The 17,555-nt window shown below is 40.1% G+C and overlaps 1 protein-coding gene and 1 long non-coding RNA gene across 2 annotated transcripts in view; one reads left to right on the forward strand and one right to left on the reverse strand.

The window, feature by feature from the left end:
* The window catches only part of efcc1 (EF-hand and coiled-coil domain containing 1), a 59,819-nt gene extending 43,335 nt beyond the window's left edge, over positions 1–16,484 (forward strand). The window contains exons 4-8 of the mRNA XM_034167375.1: positions 463–598; positions 6,551–6,692; positions 13,139–13,297; positions 14,008–14,077; positions 15,899–16,484. Coding sequence (XP_034023266.1) covers positions 463–598; positions 6,551–6,692; positions 13,139–13,297; positions 14,008–14,077; positions 15,899–16,023 — 632 coding nt within the window. The 3' untranslated portion in view covers positions 16,024–16,484. The remainder of the gene's footprint in view (positions 1–462; positions 599–6,550; positions 6,693–13,138; positions 13,298–14,007; positions 14,078–15,898) is intronic.
* LOC117507504 lies at positions 16,338–16,981 on the reverse strand. The gene is made up of 2 exons (XR_004559730.1): positions 16,797–16,981; positions 16,338–16,694 (listed from the first exon to the last, which is right to left on the reverse strand). It is a non-coding gene; the product is annotated as an uncharacterized LOC117507504 (long non-coding RNA).
* Between the last annotated feature and the right edge of the window lie 574 nt (positions 16,982–17,555).

The raw sequence follows: 17,555 nt of genomic DNA on the forward strand, positions 1-17,555 counted from the left end.
GGCGAACCAATCACAGCCATGGAAGCTTTTAACTCCTCCAGAGTACCAGCAAATCTCTTTGTGACTTCCAACACTTATCCCTCTCATGCACAGTCAGTTTTTAAGGCCTGCTCTTGGCAGATTTACTGTACTGTGTCATAGCTTTACAATTCATAATGATGATTTAAGTGAATTCCAGGAATATGAAACACATGAGATCAACTGTCAACTTTTTAATCTGTTGACTTGTCAATTACGTAATGAGTGACGAGTACACACCTGGTCATGAAAAGTCACACAAGTGTTCTTCCTGTTTTGTTACAGAGCTAGAAATCCTGTGATGTTTCTGTCAGCAGTGAAAATGATAACAGAGAGACGGCTGTTTACTGTCGTAATGATACCATGTGTGTGTGTGTGTGTGTGTGTGTGTGTGTGTGTGTGTGTGTGTGTGTGTGTGTGTGTGTGTGTGTGTGTGTTGTACAGTGGAGGAGCACCTGTTTCGCTCGGTGGAGGGCCAGGCAGCTTCTGATGAAGAAGAGGACAAGTGGACCGGAGATCAGCCGCGGCAGGTGGACGAGGTGAAGAGGATCTTGACCAGACTGTCCTGCTGTGGAGAAAGGTACGGCATTATACAAATAATGAATATTTATGAGTTCAATGGAACGAATATTTCATGAGGTGAAAGATGGAACGGACCGTTCAATGGAATGAGTATTTCATGAGGTGAAAGATGGAACGTACCATCTTTCACCAAATTAAATATTTGTTCCATTGAAAGAATGAAAACACATTAATTTGTTTTGTATAACGGCAAAAATAGATCCTTGTTGTTTGATATTTTAATAATTTCTAAACAACAGAAATGGGACTTACATTTTGGTGTTTGTCACTGGTGCTTTGATGTCAACAGTCCAACATGAACTTTAAATAGGAGTCCAAAATTGCTCTCAGTCAACAATCCTGACAATGCAGTCGGTGATGCCATCTACTGACTATCATCTGCTTTCCTCACTCCAGTGAAAAATCGCGTCAGAAATTTGTTCAGCTTTTCATCTTAACTTCATTGTCTTCATCCTAACAGCTCTTCATGTCTCCAGACGGCTTACAGCGTGGTGCATTTGATTTTTTGTGTGTGTGTGTGTGTATTAGAAGAATTAGCACCATCAATTAGCTCCTTCAAATTGTTGTCCGTCAACAAACCAAACTCTGCCCCCAGTAGTGTGAGCACGTGCGGTGGTAGGGGCGTGCAATAGCACATTTCATATAGTACCAAAACGCTAAAAACGGTCAATGAAACACAATGGCAAATGGTACGAATAATCCATGTCTTCTCTAGAAGAGTCAAGACAGAAGTCAGACTACCAGAGCAAGAATTTTAGCTGAGGAAGCTTCTGTGATTTGAAGCGAAACGTCCTCGCGTCAAGCAACCCAGTCCAGTCGAAGATTCAAGCTTCTCTACAATGGAAACCACCTGGACAACTGAGAGCCTTCACAGAAACTTGTCATATGACATACAAGCCACCAGTCAAATGACAAGGATCCACTCAACCACTCTATGTGGCAGTCCTGCCACAGTAGGGTTGTGGCACACCACACTTTATTTCATGGTGTGCACTGATTTACTTTCCATGGATGTAATTAAAATGTGCATTACTAGCACTATGAAACTATATCATTATTAATTTTATTATTAGTATGGAGAGGCTAACACATAATAAAGATGTATACTGACTTTACTATTTTATTGTGTATTACCCGATTACCCACCCCAGTGTGGGTTTGATTCAGACTGAAATGAAAACTTCATCTTCACCAACAAAGCTATCACCTCCCACCTATCCCGGAATCCAGAGAACTGTTAGGGAACGGTAAAGCTGCCTGAAGAAGAGACAGCTGCTATTACTACTACTACTACTACTACTACTACTACTACTATGGTACTGCTACTGTTACTGCTATTGTTACTTGCAAAAATTAAGAGGTAAACAGTTTGAAGAAAAAAGAAGAGAACAGAAAAGTATGATACCAAATGTTTAGCACACTTGCCGATGATGATGCTGCTCAAAAGTGTCTCTTCCCTTAACAACGACTACTACGTACAGGGGAGGTAATGGTCTAGTGGTTAAAGCGTTGGGCTTGAGACCAGAGGATCCTCGGTTCAAATCCCTGCCTGACCGGAAAATCACTAAAGGCCCTTGGGCAAGGTCCTTAATCTTGCTCCCAGTGTGTAGTGAGTACCTTGTATGGCAGCAGCCTCACATCTTGGTGAATGTGAGGCGTTATGAGCCTTTCACACTGAACACATCGGAAGCGTCAAATGCGTCAAAAATCGGTCTAAAAAGCATTATTTTCAATGAGACACGTTGCTTTTTAGAGGCATCAGAAGCGTTGCGTCAAAAGCCGAGCTAAAGCGACGCTTCTGATGGGAGCGTGCGTTGCCACTTGTCGGCAGGCTGACGCGGTCAAAGTTCAACCCAATCCAACTTTCGACACTCTGACCTGTGACGTAGCTTCACGCTGTCCAATAGGAACGACGCGTCGGACCAAAACACGGAAGACTAGTGGCAGAAACCACTGATCTCTACAAAACAGAAACGTGTCACAGGACTGCTCATTTATAGAGCAGTTTTCTGAAGAAAAATCCTTGGAAATGTGTTTTTTGTTGTTGTTTGTTACCTCAAAATTTCTGATTACTGTTAAAAAAAAAAGTTTAGAACATTTGTAATTAAAATAGCTAAATAAATCAATAAATGTTTCTTTAGAAACCTTTCATCTGTAAATTAAAACCACCTGTTATTTCAGATTAGATAATTTCTTGTTTAACATAAGGAACCTTGGACATTTATTTTTAGACAAATAAAATAACATGGAAATTTATATATTTTTTTAAGTCTGGTAGATTATTCATATCTCATTTCAACCAGAAAAACAGACACTGTAAATAAATACAAATGTTTATTATAAATGCAACAGGAAATAATTTAACAATGACTGCAGTGTGACTGTAAAGTAGGATTTCTGTGAAATAAACCTCATGATGATTTTTTTTTAAATGGTTATTTCAACTTGTAATTATGTCAAAATATCTAACTGCCTTTAATGTTGTTATCAGGGCAGAGTCATTTCTGTAACTGCAAACAAAGGCTACTGTACCAAATATTAATCTTGATTTTCACAAGTGTTCAAATACTTATTTTATGCAACAAAATGCAAATTAATTATTTAAAAATCATACAATGTGATTTTCTGGATGTTTTTTTTAGATTCTGTCTCTCATTTATGAAGTGTACCTACGATAAAAATTACAGACCTCTCCATTCTTTGTAGGTGGGAAAACCTGCAAAACTGACAGGGGGTCAAATACTTATTTTCTCCACTGTATATACCATATTTCTAGTATATATTGTTTATTACCCTTATTATTTAAATATCACTTATATACATGATGTCTATTTTCTTATGATATATTATTAAGATATGTCCATTTTCTTGAGCTGCTTGGGTGGGTAGGGGGAGTTTCCATGGGATAAAAAAGCTTTTCAACCTACCATACCTGGTTCTCAAGACCAGGCACCTAAGTGGCTCTACTCTACTCTATTCTACTCTTCCTTTTTTAGATATTTAGATATACCTTAGCATAGTTCTACCTTAGAACTGGAATATATTATAGAAGACATACCTTACTGAATTTTCATGTACAACATGTAAATGTCTGGTATCGGGGGGGGGGGGGGTTGTTTATTTGTTTGTCTTTATGAGGCTTGAATTCATTGTATGACTTCTGTGTAACTTCATTTTTGAAGTCATTCGAACCAGTCAGTCATATTTTGCTGATCAATATGTACTTTAGTTTATCCGTTGAGGCTTCTTGTTGTTGAGATGTACAAACAAGGTGTTTATTTTTTTCTCAGACCATGTTTTCTTTGACCTTGACCTTTGACCAAACTGCTGCAAAATCTAATCACCTCTAAATATCTATCAGAGTAATATTCCCACCACGTTTGAGCCGTCTAGGTTTTTTGGATTTTGAGATATACAAAAAAAGTGTTTTTTTTCAGATCCTGTTTCATACCAATCAATCACATTTTTTTTTTCTGATCAGAATATGCTTTTCATGTAGACTTCTTGGTTGTTGAGATGTACAAAAAGGTGGGTTTTTTAATCGTTGTTTTCCTTGACCTTTGACTGAACTTTTCCAAAATCTAACCACCTCCAGATATCTAGCCAAGTAATATTCCTACCAACTTAGCAGGAAATCTGTCCAATGGTTTTACAGTTATTGCTTACACACACACACACACACACACACACACACACACACACACACACACACACACACACACACACACACACACACCAGTGAAAACGACATTGCTCACTGCTTCTCCAATGTGCATGGTAATTATCTGCACGCAAGGGCGTAGGTTTGGTCTCAGCTTTGGTAGGGACAATACCACCCCCCTGCCCACCACCACCACCACCCCCTAACCCACTCATACCATTAGACGCACAAGTACAGCATAATACATAACATATGACGACATAATGCTGAATAATTTAACACTTTATTTACATTATTAAGTGTGTAGGCAGACAAAGAAATAGCTTAAATAACAAACCCAAAATCACGAATCTATTCTATAGGCCTACACCTGAGAGAACAAGACAACAAAAAAAATACTTGTGGAGCTAACAAAAAAAAAAAGTTTTTGCAACCAAGATGTATAATCTATTCTCTTCATCAATAATGCAGTTGTAGGTATCTGGCAACCTAATTTGCCAACAAAAAAAAAGGGCTTTACAATGATATATAGGGTGTATTACGGTAAACGTAAGCCTGTGATGTCATAACGCAGAGGAAAAACACGGAAGTTTCACACTAGTGCGCCGCTGATTCTCATTACCGTAAGTTCTCATGTAAGCCCTCACGCTGAAAAATTTCAACACTGACAGCAAGCCAAGAACCCGTGCTTTCCAACAGTATGCTATATGTTGCATATATTACGGTAAAGTGCGTTCGGTGACTTTTGAAACGAGGGAAAAGTATGAAAACGAGCGCAAAAGTGACAGAAAAGTACAGACAGCAAACATAAATGCAGTAATTTTTGAGGAAAAGGCAGGGTGTTAGTGTCATTTGTGAAGGTGTGTGTGCGTGTTTGTGTGGGTGTGCAGTTTATTTTAAGTGTGGCGCACAGCATTGTTCGCAACCCCTCCCCCCCGCCCTTCTTGTTTTTCTGCACCGGAGCAGTGTTGCCAGATATGAAATATGAAACTATCGTACCAAAACCTCAAAATTATCGTATTTTGGGAGAAATTATCGTACACAAACAAAACGCATACAATGTAGCTATTTTAGCGGTTTTTTTTAATTTACAAAGAATTTTATGTCACATTTTTAAACAGTAATTATAGTAATGGGGAAACTATGGCACAAAAAGAACGCAAATGCACAAGCAAATGCACTACCAGACTAGAAAGATTTTTTTTTTTCTGTGAAGGGACACAAACGTGTTAATTACCAGACTAGAAAGAGTCGAATTCAACCTCGAGGTCGCTGTCGTCATCCGATGCCATGGCCACTTGTGCAGATTTTGTTGAACACAGAAAAAAATGTTGACACCTCCATAAGGAACTTTAACTTTTTTTTTTATTCTTCTTGTATATTTCTTTGCTCTTGTGTTTTGTTCGTTTGTTATTGCATTTGTTGAAATAAAGTTTCGAAAAAAAAAAAAGATGTTGGTTGGGGAATCTTCCTGTCACGGCAGAGATTGGATGGGAACTCATTACTTTGTATGGAGAGGGGGCGGGCTTTCAAATGACTGTCCCGGTTGCCCAAAGCCAGCATTTGATGCCGCCTGAGTGCAACACCTGCAAAATGATTCTTGGGTGTCAGAGAGAGATGCGTGTTTGGGCAACCAACTGAAATTATCGTACATATTGGATTTTTTCCCATTATTGATCGTACATTTATTGATCGTACATTTATTGATCGTACATCGTACAGAGGGCAAAACTATCGTACAAATACGATAATTATCGTACATCTGGCAACACTGCACCGGAGCCACCCATCCTCTGCGCTCTGGGACCTCCCACTTTACAAATGAAGCACTGCCTGCCACGAGATGCACTTTGTTTACGTCCATGTGAGAAGAACGTGAGCTAATGAAATTGCAACATGGGTAACCCTGTCACTCTGGCACGTCGAAAACACAAAACGTGACGACTAAAATTATAGTATCGAGTTCGCAAAAAAATAGTGAATGATTTTGTTATATAAAAAAAATTCTAAATATTGGTAGGGACTATTTTGCCATCCCAAAATATTGGTTGTGACTTGTCCCTATGGTCCATATGCAAACCTATGCCCCTGTCTGCACGTGAATCTAGATCATTGTCTTAATTCTCATAAAAGTCTACTTAAAACAACTCATTAAAAGGGGCACTTGGTGTGGAGAGTAAAGAGCAAAAACACAGGTGAAAATACTGCAGATACGTTGTGGAACCACGACTGAAGCACAAAAAGGAGGAGATGAAATCTGTCAGTAACAGACCTTCTGTCCTTGATCAGGTGTGAGGACAAGGCCTTCAGGAAGCTGATGCTGAGAAGCGAGGAGAGCTGCAGCGCGGTGGTGGAGCTCCTGGAGCGTGTGACCAGGCTGCATAAACAGCTGGAGCTGAAGGAGAGTCAGGTGGAGATGGACATGGACCAGGTATGAACCACCATCAACCTTCTTGACTCCGGGGTGGGCTGCTGCAGCTCCCTCTGCCTCCAACTGCTGCTTCCATTTACGTAAAAGTGCTCTGCCTGGACAGTGTTCCGCGGCTGCGTGCGCGGTGTTAAAGTAGATTAGAAAGGACGGCTGAAGGTTGCTGTGAAAGTGAAGGGCTTCAAAGGAAAACCACAGCTCGTGCACCAAACCAAGCCATGGTGTGTGTCCGTGCAGCTGTTCCTCCCTGGTCCTGACCACAGAAACACTCCCACGCCCGTGTCCTGCACGACACCTAGTGTTATCGTAAATTACAGCTCTCCTGTTCCGGTCAGCGGCATGTTCACAACACAGGAAGACGGCGGTGGGGAGCCCGTGACGTAATGTGTTTCCAGAACGTCTCAGGGCCCAGAGAGGAAAGCCAAAAGTAAACAAAGTCCTGACTGCAGAGCTTTGTTTACGTGCAGGATGTGGGGGTCAGACCTTTGTCCTTCAAGACTTTTAGGCGTAAAAGTGCACTGCAGGGATTTCAAACATTTTTCACAAACTTGCAGTTTGTGAGCTGATGTCTCAACATTAGCAGTCCCGTCGCCAGATCTCAGTCTTAAGGGGGGCTTATGAAATCCACCAGGTGGGCACCACTATTAATAACTTATTTTTGCTTATTTTCACTATTCACGCAGCCCTAATCCCTCACAATAATCATCATCACATTAACCATGACCGGACCAGCGCTCTCTCTCTCACACACACACACAAGTACAAATAACATATTAGATCACACGCAGCATCTCGAACTAAAACAAAAAAACACCACGGCGGGTGCATTTCAAAGCAACCAACAGAGGTATCAATTGCCAACACACACACACCGCCACCGCCACCACCGAGTGTGCACATGACGTATTAGATGACAAGCAGCATCTCAAACTAAAAAAAAAAAAAAAAAACACCACAGCGGGTGCATTTCAAAGCAACCAACAGAGGGGTCGCAGTCGCAACAGTACCAATTGCCATCACACACACACACACAGCTGTGGTGGATGCTGGTCCTTCAAGGAGGTGAAGCTCAATTTCGGCCTACGTCATAAAATGTGTCGGTTTATTTATATGTAAATTCTACCCTCCGTTCCTTTTCAAGAAACAGTACATTTTATTTGTTACAGCACTTCCAGTCAGCCAGCTCACTTTGTCATACCAGAACAGCTGAAAAGACCTGTTACTTTTCCTCACCTTTTGCACCAAATTAATCTGAGGAGTTGATCGGCCCTGCTGTTTAACTCTAAGTTTTTCTTCGTAAGGAAGACTATCAAATGGCTTCGCCAAAATCCGGTCCACAACATTCAAATTGTCTGCCATTATGTGCAGCTTGCTACCTAGCTAGCTCGCTAGCTGGAACTGGCGCGCAAGGCTAGTGTGAAGTTTGTCCGCCTGTGAGTGCTTTGTGACGGGACAGAAACTGCGATAGAAGGCAGAAAGAGTGATAGTCAGTCTCCAAACACAAGCAGCTACAAAAAAAAAACACACCAGAAATAGAAGCTAAACGGATTAGGAAAGTCTCCGGTTCAACTCAGAACAGAATGAAAATTAAAAAATGCTCCCGCGGATGTTTACACCAAAAGATCGCTGTTTCGCTCATTTCGCTGTCACTCAAAAAGGGATTCAGCCTCAGACAGATCATCCAATCATCATGCAGAAGCTGAGCGTCCGGGCCAGCCCACTGCCCCATAGACCACCAGACACGCTGACCGTCCGATGGGCGGGACAAAGCCCAGCATTTATCCAATGACTCGTCTCGTTTTGCTGCATGTTTTGCTTCGCTATTGAACTCTGTAGACGCTCAGCGTCCACACCGTTTAAAGCACTGTGAAGCTGTGGGTTTGAGTGAGAGGAAAGCCGCGTCGTTACCAGTGATAAGAAGCTGATTCTGAACAAAAGATGAGCGCGTTGTAGCGCATATTTAGTCAGTGACATGTACACACAACAGTATATATTTGATCACTTATTTTTTGACAATTTAGGAGAAGCTGAGCTTCCCTTGCAGTCTTAGAGCAATCGTCTCTGATACACACACACACACACAATAATAATTTGGACCTACTTTGAGTAGAGTGCCAGCGCTGTCCTCTCCTTCGTCCACCCTGTGTCAGTACAGGATCCACGGAGGTAGAAATGGGTCCAGGGTTTTCTTTGCCAACGACATTATGTGTTGGTTTATCTGAAGTTACCGATGTTGGGGTTTTAAACCAGTTACGTATATCCACATTTAGGAAGGCACAAAAACTAGCTGCTGTCTGTTGGCAAAAACTCACACTTCGTTTCCCCCCATAAACGCGGTAACTGATTGTTGCTGGGCAACACGTGATTACATACGTAGACAAACTTTCCAACAAACTCACACGGTTTTAATATATTTAATGTCTTAGTGATTATGCAACACTGGCCGTTTTAACCCAAAGCAAGTACAATAAAATGAAATTAGGATTTTATTTATCTATTTATTTATTTGAGATCTGTGACTGTGATCTGGCTTGGGTGGGCGGGCGGGGGCTGGCTTAAGCATATCAGTGGGCGGGCACTGCCCCCTAGGGCCCGCCCATAGCAACGGGTGTGAACATTAGGATGCAGTTAAATTGGGTTTATTGAGATGACAATAATGGGTTTTGTTCTTTGACTTAAAAAATATTGAAATATCAAACATGTTTCAGTACTGACAGCTGTTCTGTCACCCATCAAGTGGAAACAATGAAGATAAAAGCACTTTTCCCTGCTTGGGGGCTGTTGATTTCAGTTCTTTCTGGGACTGCATTAAAATGAACTTGCTATTATTTCAGTCTTTCTTGAAAGACTCAAACTGTACCAATGGGACCCAACACAATTTTTTGTAATGTCTGTCTGTGATTTAGCTGTTATTAATGATGAAATGTCAGGGTATAATGGATCGGGTCATGATTTTTAGTCACTAGTGCCGTGCCCATAGGAAGTTTGTTTTCCTATATAAAATTGGGAGATGAAAAATTAAATTAAAAGAAGACCATAACCAGATCAATATTGCATTTTTAATGCCAACTACCACCACCAGACCAACTGAACTGTAAATCACCAGAATGCAGCGCTATCAAATGCCACCAGTTGTAATATAAATAATAAAAATCGTAACCAATGAATTTACCTGTACAGTATTTACCACAGTGCTTTAATTTTACCTCAAAATATTTTATTTTACAAACTATATCTCGTCGTTTTGAATGGATTGGAAGGCAAAAACTGAAGGAAATCAATTGTAAGGCCTGAAAGAAGTTTCTGTAAGAAGTATTTTTAAAAAAAAATTAAATACTTGAATGACACTGGACTCATTGAGAGGATTTAGTACTGCTATAACAGACTGACACACAAGGTGGCACCAATGCAATAATAAGTATGCCAGCTGCCATTAAGCACCATAGAATAAGAAAGGATGTACTTGAGTTTATCCACAGGGTCATGTTATGAGAGGAGCATGTTTTGTGTCAAAATAAAGCCATTTTATATATATATATATATATATATATATATATATATATATATATATATATATATATATATATATATATATATATATACAGTGGGCTGGCACAGTTTAGCAAATCTGATCACAGATAATTATCAAAGCTATGTTTTCGCTAGCGGATTAGCTTTTCAGATAAGTTTTAAAACCATCATCGGACCAATTTCAATTTTTCAATTTATTTTCATTTATATAGCGCCAAATCACAACAGAGCTGCCTCAAAGTGCTTCACACCGGTAAGGTCTAACCTTACCAACCCCCAGAGCAACAGTCATAAGGAAAAACTCCCTCTGAGGAAGAAACCTCAAGCAGACCAGACTCAAAGGGGTGACCCTCTGCTTGGGCCATGCTACAAACATAAATTACAGAACAATTCACAGAACATTTCACGGATGAATATACAAGAAATGCTATTGGCGCACAGGACAGGAGGATCACCAACATGAATACAACTCCCATCTCTGGATGGAGCTGCACCTTAAACAGAGAAAAAACAGAATCAGGCATCAGAAAGACAAAAAATACTGTATAATTTGCCAGCATTAAACAACAAGAAAAACAGAGAAATACTAAGGTATTTATTTATTTATTTATAAGTTCTGATAACTTTCAGTCCGATAACACTTTTTTTGCTGGTAACGTGAGCAAAGTTTAATGGTCAAAAACATTTGTAAATCCTAAAATCAAACATTTTAGTCCATCTGTTGTATGTTTGTAGCAGACTGGCTGCGTGATTGGCCGGCCGGCGCAGGGAACATTGTGGGTAGTGTAGTTCAGTTTCACTTGGGATGTTACAGTGAATGTGTCCGCTTGACACAAAAACAAAACAAACTAATTTTAACATTATTTTATTTCTTTGTGGCTGTATTTTAATCGCAAAGACTCGATAGGGGAGAGGAGCTCTCATGGCGCAGCTGTGTGTACAGAGGGACTTTTCTTCATGTTTAGACACTGCTTTGGATTTTTTTTTTAAAAAGGACACTTTGTGTGGATTATTTATTCAGATGAATCCCATTAAACTAACAGGTCAGAATTTATATTTACTATGTGTATTTTATTCTGCCAGTCAATGCAGGAATGGACGGATTTCGGTTGTTTAAGCCGCAGGGTTGAAAGCGTGCGAAAAAAGCCGCAGCTTTTTAGTTCGTAAATGATGGTATATACTTGTAATACCGAGATAAACTGTGACTTATAATACTGTGTTTTACTGCTTTTGAAAGATGATGACAGTGTTTGGGGTTTTATTTTTTTATTCATTCATTTTTCGTGCGTTCTTATGTGTTTGTGATCCTTGAATTTACCCAGCAGCGAAAAGTGAAAGTGAAACTGGTTTATCAGATGCTGACAATGTAATCTGATGTGGCCGCGTCCGAATCAATACTCAAAGTTATCGGTTACCTGCAATAAAGATATATTTTTTAGCAGTTTATCAGTTTAGCGTCATAAAAGAACTTTTCAGTTATTGGATTAATGGTTATCGAAGCTAACTTTTTGGTTATTTGTGCTCACCACTGGATATATATAAATATATACATATATATTAGCAGTTTTATATGACGAAATAAAAGGAACATCAAAATAAATTTTGACGGAAATCCGAATACAAACGCATTATCACAAGGCAGAAGGTTCTCACATGCCAGCTTTGACAAAGATTGTCAACAAAGCTCCCACTTTTCTATAGGAATACATACTTTCTATGGGCACTGGATTCGTTTATGTTAATTAACCATCCGTGTGAACATGGCTTAGGGCTACACACAAATATCTTACAATTACGTCATTTAGGGCCCAGTCACATGACACTACAATAGCTGAACAAAGGAATAAAGTCACAAAGTCACAAATCATCAAGAAAACGTCTCCCATCACAGAAAAGCCTGGAAGTCCAGAGCACATAAAAGAACAAAACAAAACCGAAACTGGCAAAAGAAAAACAAAGCAAATGGCGACTTGACACTTTAAACAAAATCAAAAGGAAACATTCATGATGACATGACTTGACAGTGGGTATGAGACCGAGTGCCAGCCTGTGATTATTTCTGCAGCCAGCCTGTGCTGTCCACAGCACCTGCAGCTGTGAGATCTGGTTGTCTTGACAACAGGTTTGTCTTCACTACAACAACGTGTGCGCACATGCACGTTGTAGCCAGAGAGAGCTGCTACGTGCATAAATAGTTAAAGTAGTTGATAAAACATTCTTGCCGCTATTGTTTCTGTATGCAAATGTTGCTTTTCGTCCCACACATGGACGAGTCACGTTCAGCTCATTGGATCTTTAGTTATTGATCCATTCAGATATTGTCTCAACGTTCGTGCAAGATGTCAAACTTGGGAGGTTGGACGAAATTGGATGACAATCAAACGGAATGCTGACGGTACGGGAACTATGCAAACAATGAGGAACCGTCAACACAGAAAGCAAAACGGAATACGGACGAATTGAGGTTGTCGTCGGGATTCGTTCAAATTTTTCAGCAGTTTGAAAAATCTGACAAAGAGCCAGCTACGGGAATGAAGCCTGACGACGGTTAAACGATGTCTCTGAAAGTCAACTTAAGTCCAGATTTCTTGTGTCGTTTTGACTTCGGTGTCCTTTGTTAGTGCCGTGCGACCCGGGCTTAACACAGTATTCTGGCATATACACGCATTTTATGAATCAGATGTAGTACATTCGTACAAGATGATTGCACAGAAATCTGAGACAAGTTTGCAAAAATGTACCCAGCCAAGACTTAAAAAAAAAAGCCTAATGATCTACAAGTATATGGCTCTTTGGGGTCACCGTGCAGATCTCTGAGGTTTACTTTTCAAGATGTAAGATGAGCCACGATACTGCAGGCTGTCATCATAATTACACTGTGTGTCTTGTAAATTGACAAGTTGTTTTATGTCTTCAAGATGAGGGACTCTCTGGTTCAGGAGCTCCAGCAGAAGGCTGAGAAGACCGAGCTGCTTCAGATGGAGCTGCAAATGCTGGAAACAGAAAGGGTTCGTCTGTCTCTAGTGGAAGAGAAGCTTGTGGACATTCTGCAGCTTCTCCAGCAGCTCAGAGACCTGGTGAGTCACATTAAGTCCAATATTAATGCACAATGCACCGCAAGTGTCATTGCTAGTGCACAACCAAGACAGTTGTCATTTGATGTCCAGCAATCAGAGAATGTAAACAGCAAGTATAACTGCTTCACCTTCAGAGGCCTGTCACACCAAAGATGTGTTCAGGCTACAACTTACCCATTTTGAGGTATCGCCAGACCAGTCACGAGGAGCGTAAAGTTGTGTCTGATCACTGGATGAAAAACCGGCAGTGGGAAAATATCCAGTTGCAACAGAATTATTAGTTTTGAGGTCATAGGAGCTCGCACAAAGGTTGTTCCACCAGTCTTGGGTCATCGCACAGCCAGTCTTCAATCATCCTGCAACGACTTACTGAAATGTAGTTGAAATGATTCAGGCATCTGTTGAAGATTTCCCATGGTCATCTCCCGAGGGAGGTCTTCCAGGTACGTCCAACTTGAAGGAGGCCCCTGGGAAGACCAAGGACATAATGGAGAGATTACATCTCCCTCCTGGTTTGGGAATGCCTAGGGATTCCCAGGAGGTGTTAGAGGGCTTGGGTGAGGATGGGGAAGTGTGGAATGAGGTGCTTAGTCTGCTGCCACCACAACTCGGACCTGGATACACCACAGCAATTGAATGAATTGTTGAACATGTGTGAAAGCTTTTGTGGTTGACATCTGTTAACTGCCTGATCATTATAACTGTTACAGAATGTCTCCCGGAGGTCTCTCGGGAAAATCCTGCTCAGCACTTTGGAGTCCTGCAACGATCCACAACATGGTTAGTCGAGCCCATAAGTTTATAACATGAGAACCATATATGTAATGACAGTGGTGGACATAGTTCAGCTAATCCGATAACCGATAATTATCTAAGATAATGTTTTTGCTATCGGATTAGCTTTTCAGATAAATTTTAAAACCATCAATTCAGGCTTTTCACGTATCCCATAATCCTTGCGCGCCAGAGAGTCGCTGCAGTCAAAACAACATAGAGAATCCACATGATGACAATTGTAAATGAATATTATACTACAAAAATGCATTTTTTATGCTTTTCATCACGTTAATAAGAGACCGCTGCATGATACCCTAAAAACTTGCTAAAACAATTATAACAAATAATCCGTGTCTGCTACATTTAATCTGCGTGGAATTTAATAAACGCAAACCGAATTTCAGACATATTATATATATTAGTCTGGAACAAAGAGGACAAACAGTGTTGTAAAGAACAATAATCAAGACGTTAAAGAGCAAACTTCACTTTCCCCCAGAACGACATGATCAGGAAGCGAGTGAAGCTCACAGCAGCTCCCATTGAAAATAACGGAGAGACAGCCTGTGATTCTCGCATGTTTACATAAAATAAACACAATGACAACGTCTATAAACCCAGAGAATATATTCATGAGAGTTTTAGGCACAATATAAAAATAGTTTTATGTTGCGATGTTAATGGTGTTGTCTGTGTGCAGCAGTTAAAGTGCAGCGTGATCAGAGCGTCTCAATGCAGTTCTCAATGTTACTGAGCTCTCGCAGAGCGGTGACCTCTCCGAGGTTTTGCAGGATTTGAAACCTGAAAAGCCTCAGTGGACCATTTATCTTCCGATAAATTTAGTTCCGATAACTTTCAGTCCGATAACTTTTTTTTTTTTTTTTTTTTGCTGGTGAAGTGAGCAAAGTTTGGTCAAAACGGTCAAAAACATTTGTAAAGGCTAAAATTAAACATTTTAGTCCATAGTGTTGTGTGTTTGTGGCAGACTGGCTGCCAGTCGCTTGCTGATGATGTCATCATTAAGCGCAAAACGTGATTGGCCGGTCAACGCAGGGAGCATTGTGGGTAGTGTAGTTCATGTTCACTTTGGACGTTACAGTGAGTGTTATCGTCTGCTCGACACAAAAACAAAACGGACTAATCTTAACATTATTTTATTTTATTTCTCTGATGGTATAATTTAATTGCCAAGTCTCGGTGGGGGAGAGGAGCTCTCATGGCGCAGCTGTGTACAGAGGGAGGGACTTTTCTTCACTGTTTAGACACTGTTTTGGATTTTAAAAAAGGACGCTTCATGTGTATTATTTCTTCAGATGAATCCCACTGAAACTATATTTACTACATGTCTGTTATTCTGCCAATCAATGCATTAATGGACGTATTTCAGTTGTTTAAGCTGCTGGGTTCAAAGCGTGCGACAAAAGCGGCAGCTTTTTAGTTCGTAAATGATGGTATATAATACCAAGATAAGGTGTGGCTTTTAATACTGTTTTACTGCTTTTGAAAGATGATGACAGTGTTTGGGGTTTTATTTTTTGTTCATTTTTCACGTGTTCTTATGTGTTTGTGATCCTTGAATTTACCCAACAGCGAAAAGTGAAAGTGAAACTGGTTGATCAGAAGCCAACAATGTAATCTGATGTGGCCGCGTCCGAATCAATATTAAAAGTTATCGGTTATCTGTAATTAAGATAATTTTTTATCAGTTTAGCGTCATGAAAGATAACTTTTCAGTTATCAGATTAATGGTTATGTGTAATGACACATCTGAGTTTTCATCAAGTTGCCTGTACCTTTTTTATTATTATTATTATTTCTCACCAGGGAAAGCCCACATTTTGGAGGTGCTGAACGCTCTCTACCACGAACTGGCTGCATGTGAGATTCTGTCTACTGGTGGACCTTTGGAGCGAGCACAGAGCCAGCAGTCACTCATTATTTCCTGCTAAACAATACTGCCTCCTGCTGCGCTGATGGAGCTCCTGGTTGGAACAACAGCCTCTCTTCTTCATGGACACTGGATTTAAGATGAACAGTGATCAGAATCAGGCTGATTCATGTTTATAATGTACATATAAGCACATCTTGTCCTCTTCTTCATCCTTAATATCTTTTATTGGAAAAACTTTACCTCTAACCACGAAAGGTAATAAGAGTAATGAAGGGCTTTACTCACTCTGTGTTTTTTGTTGCACATCATGCTTTCATTGCTGAAATTGGATCTTTCCCTCATGATTTTTTTCTTTTTCTTTTTTTTTTTTTGAAAGGAGTTCTATCTATAGAATTGTTGAAATAAGCTAAATTTCAGAGCTACAATTAAAATTATGATAAACTATTATTTTTAAAGCTATGCTGAAGAGACCCTATGTACCCTTGAATACAATTAATAACACAGAGGGAAGAAATGGAAGCAAAATGAACTAACTGGTGTAGATATGTACAGTACACGATTGCCGGATGTGGGTCTCCTCTAAATATAGAAAACCTCTACAGTTAATACATAGGTACGACATCATCCTCAACACAGTCTACAATAAGGCATGTCCACATTTAAAGATTTCACCTTCCTATATCTCTTTGCTGAATACTAAACACCGTATCAGATGCAGCCTTCTTCTGCCTGGATGTTGGAGGATGGTGTAGCATCTCATCAGTCACTGCAAGTTCATGCTAGGGTTACTGTCTTTGTGACATTACCTGTATTTCTATTAACCCTCTGCACATGTTGCTTATTAAGGCCATTAGAAATCATTAGAAGAAAGTCGTATTGATATAATTAAAGTGGTGCAGGTAAAATTCAAAGCCGTGCTACAATCTGTTGCCAGACTTTCAGGCAGTCTAAAGAAACTTTGTGCCAAACCTGGAATATTTTTCCAATAGATCTGAGAAGTGCTACCTGACATCATCATCAAGTTTTTTTTTTTCTTTTTATTTTTGGGGGGGGGGGGGGTGATGGTGGGAGGACTCAGCTTCTAAGAACATAATGTAGGCCATAAGCCAACATGGTCCCACATGCCTGCCCCCCCCCCCCCCAAAAAAAACCCTGTAAATTTGGCATCATTAGAAATCTTAGGACATCTAGATTACAAAAATAACTAGTAACAGTACAACACTGGATTACTACACCCTTTTACGGAATACAAACCTGTCAAAGAATGCCTGTGAGTAGCAGAAGAGGCCACACAAAGTAGGTCAAGCGTATGTCAGTACTGCCTTCGACGTGGGGGTTTGTATGAAGGCGAACCCTCCGATCTGAACAAGACAGCTGGGCACATAATTCAAAATGTAGTCAAATCTACATAAACACAGCTGTCATTTGGTGTCTTATACGTCCCATTTACTTAAAAGATGATGAGTTGGTAACTCTTTATGTTGTGCGGATAAAAACATCAGTTGTCATAATCGGACGTGTTCATTTGGCTCGGATAGGTCAGTAAAAGTGCTCATATGTCATAGTGAGGTAACAGTACTTTTATTGTTA

The sequence above is a fragment of the Thalassophryne amazonica genome, chromosome 3 (genome assembly GCF_902500255.1).
Source record: "Thalassophryne amazonica chromosome 3, fThaAma1.1, whole genome shotgun sequence".
NCBI lineage: Eukaryota > Metazoa > Chordata > Actinopteri > Batrachoidiformes > Batrachoididae > Thalassophryne > Thalassophryne amazonica.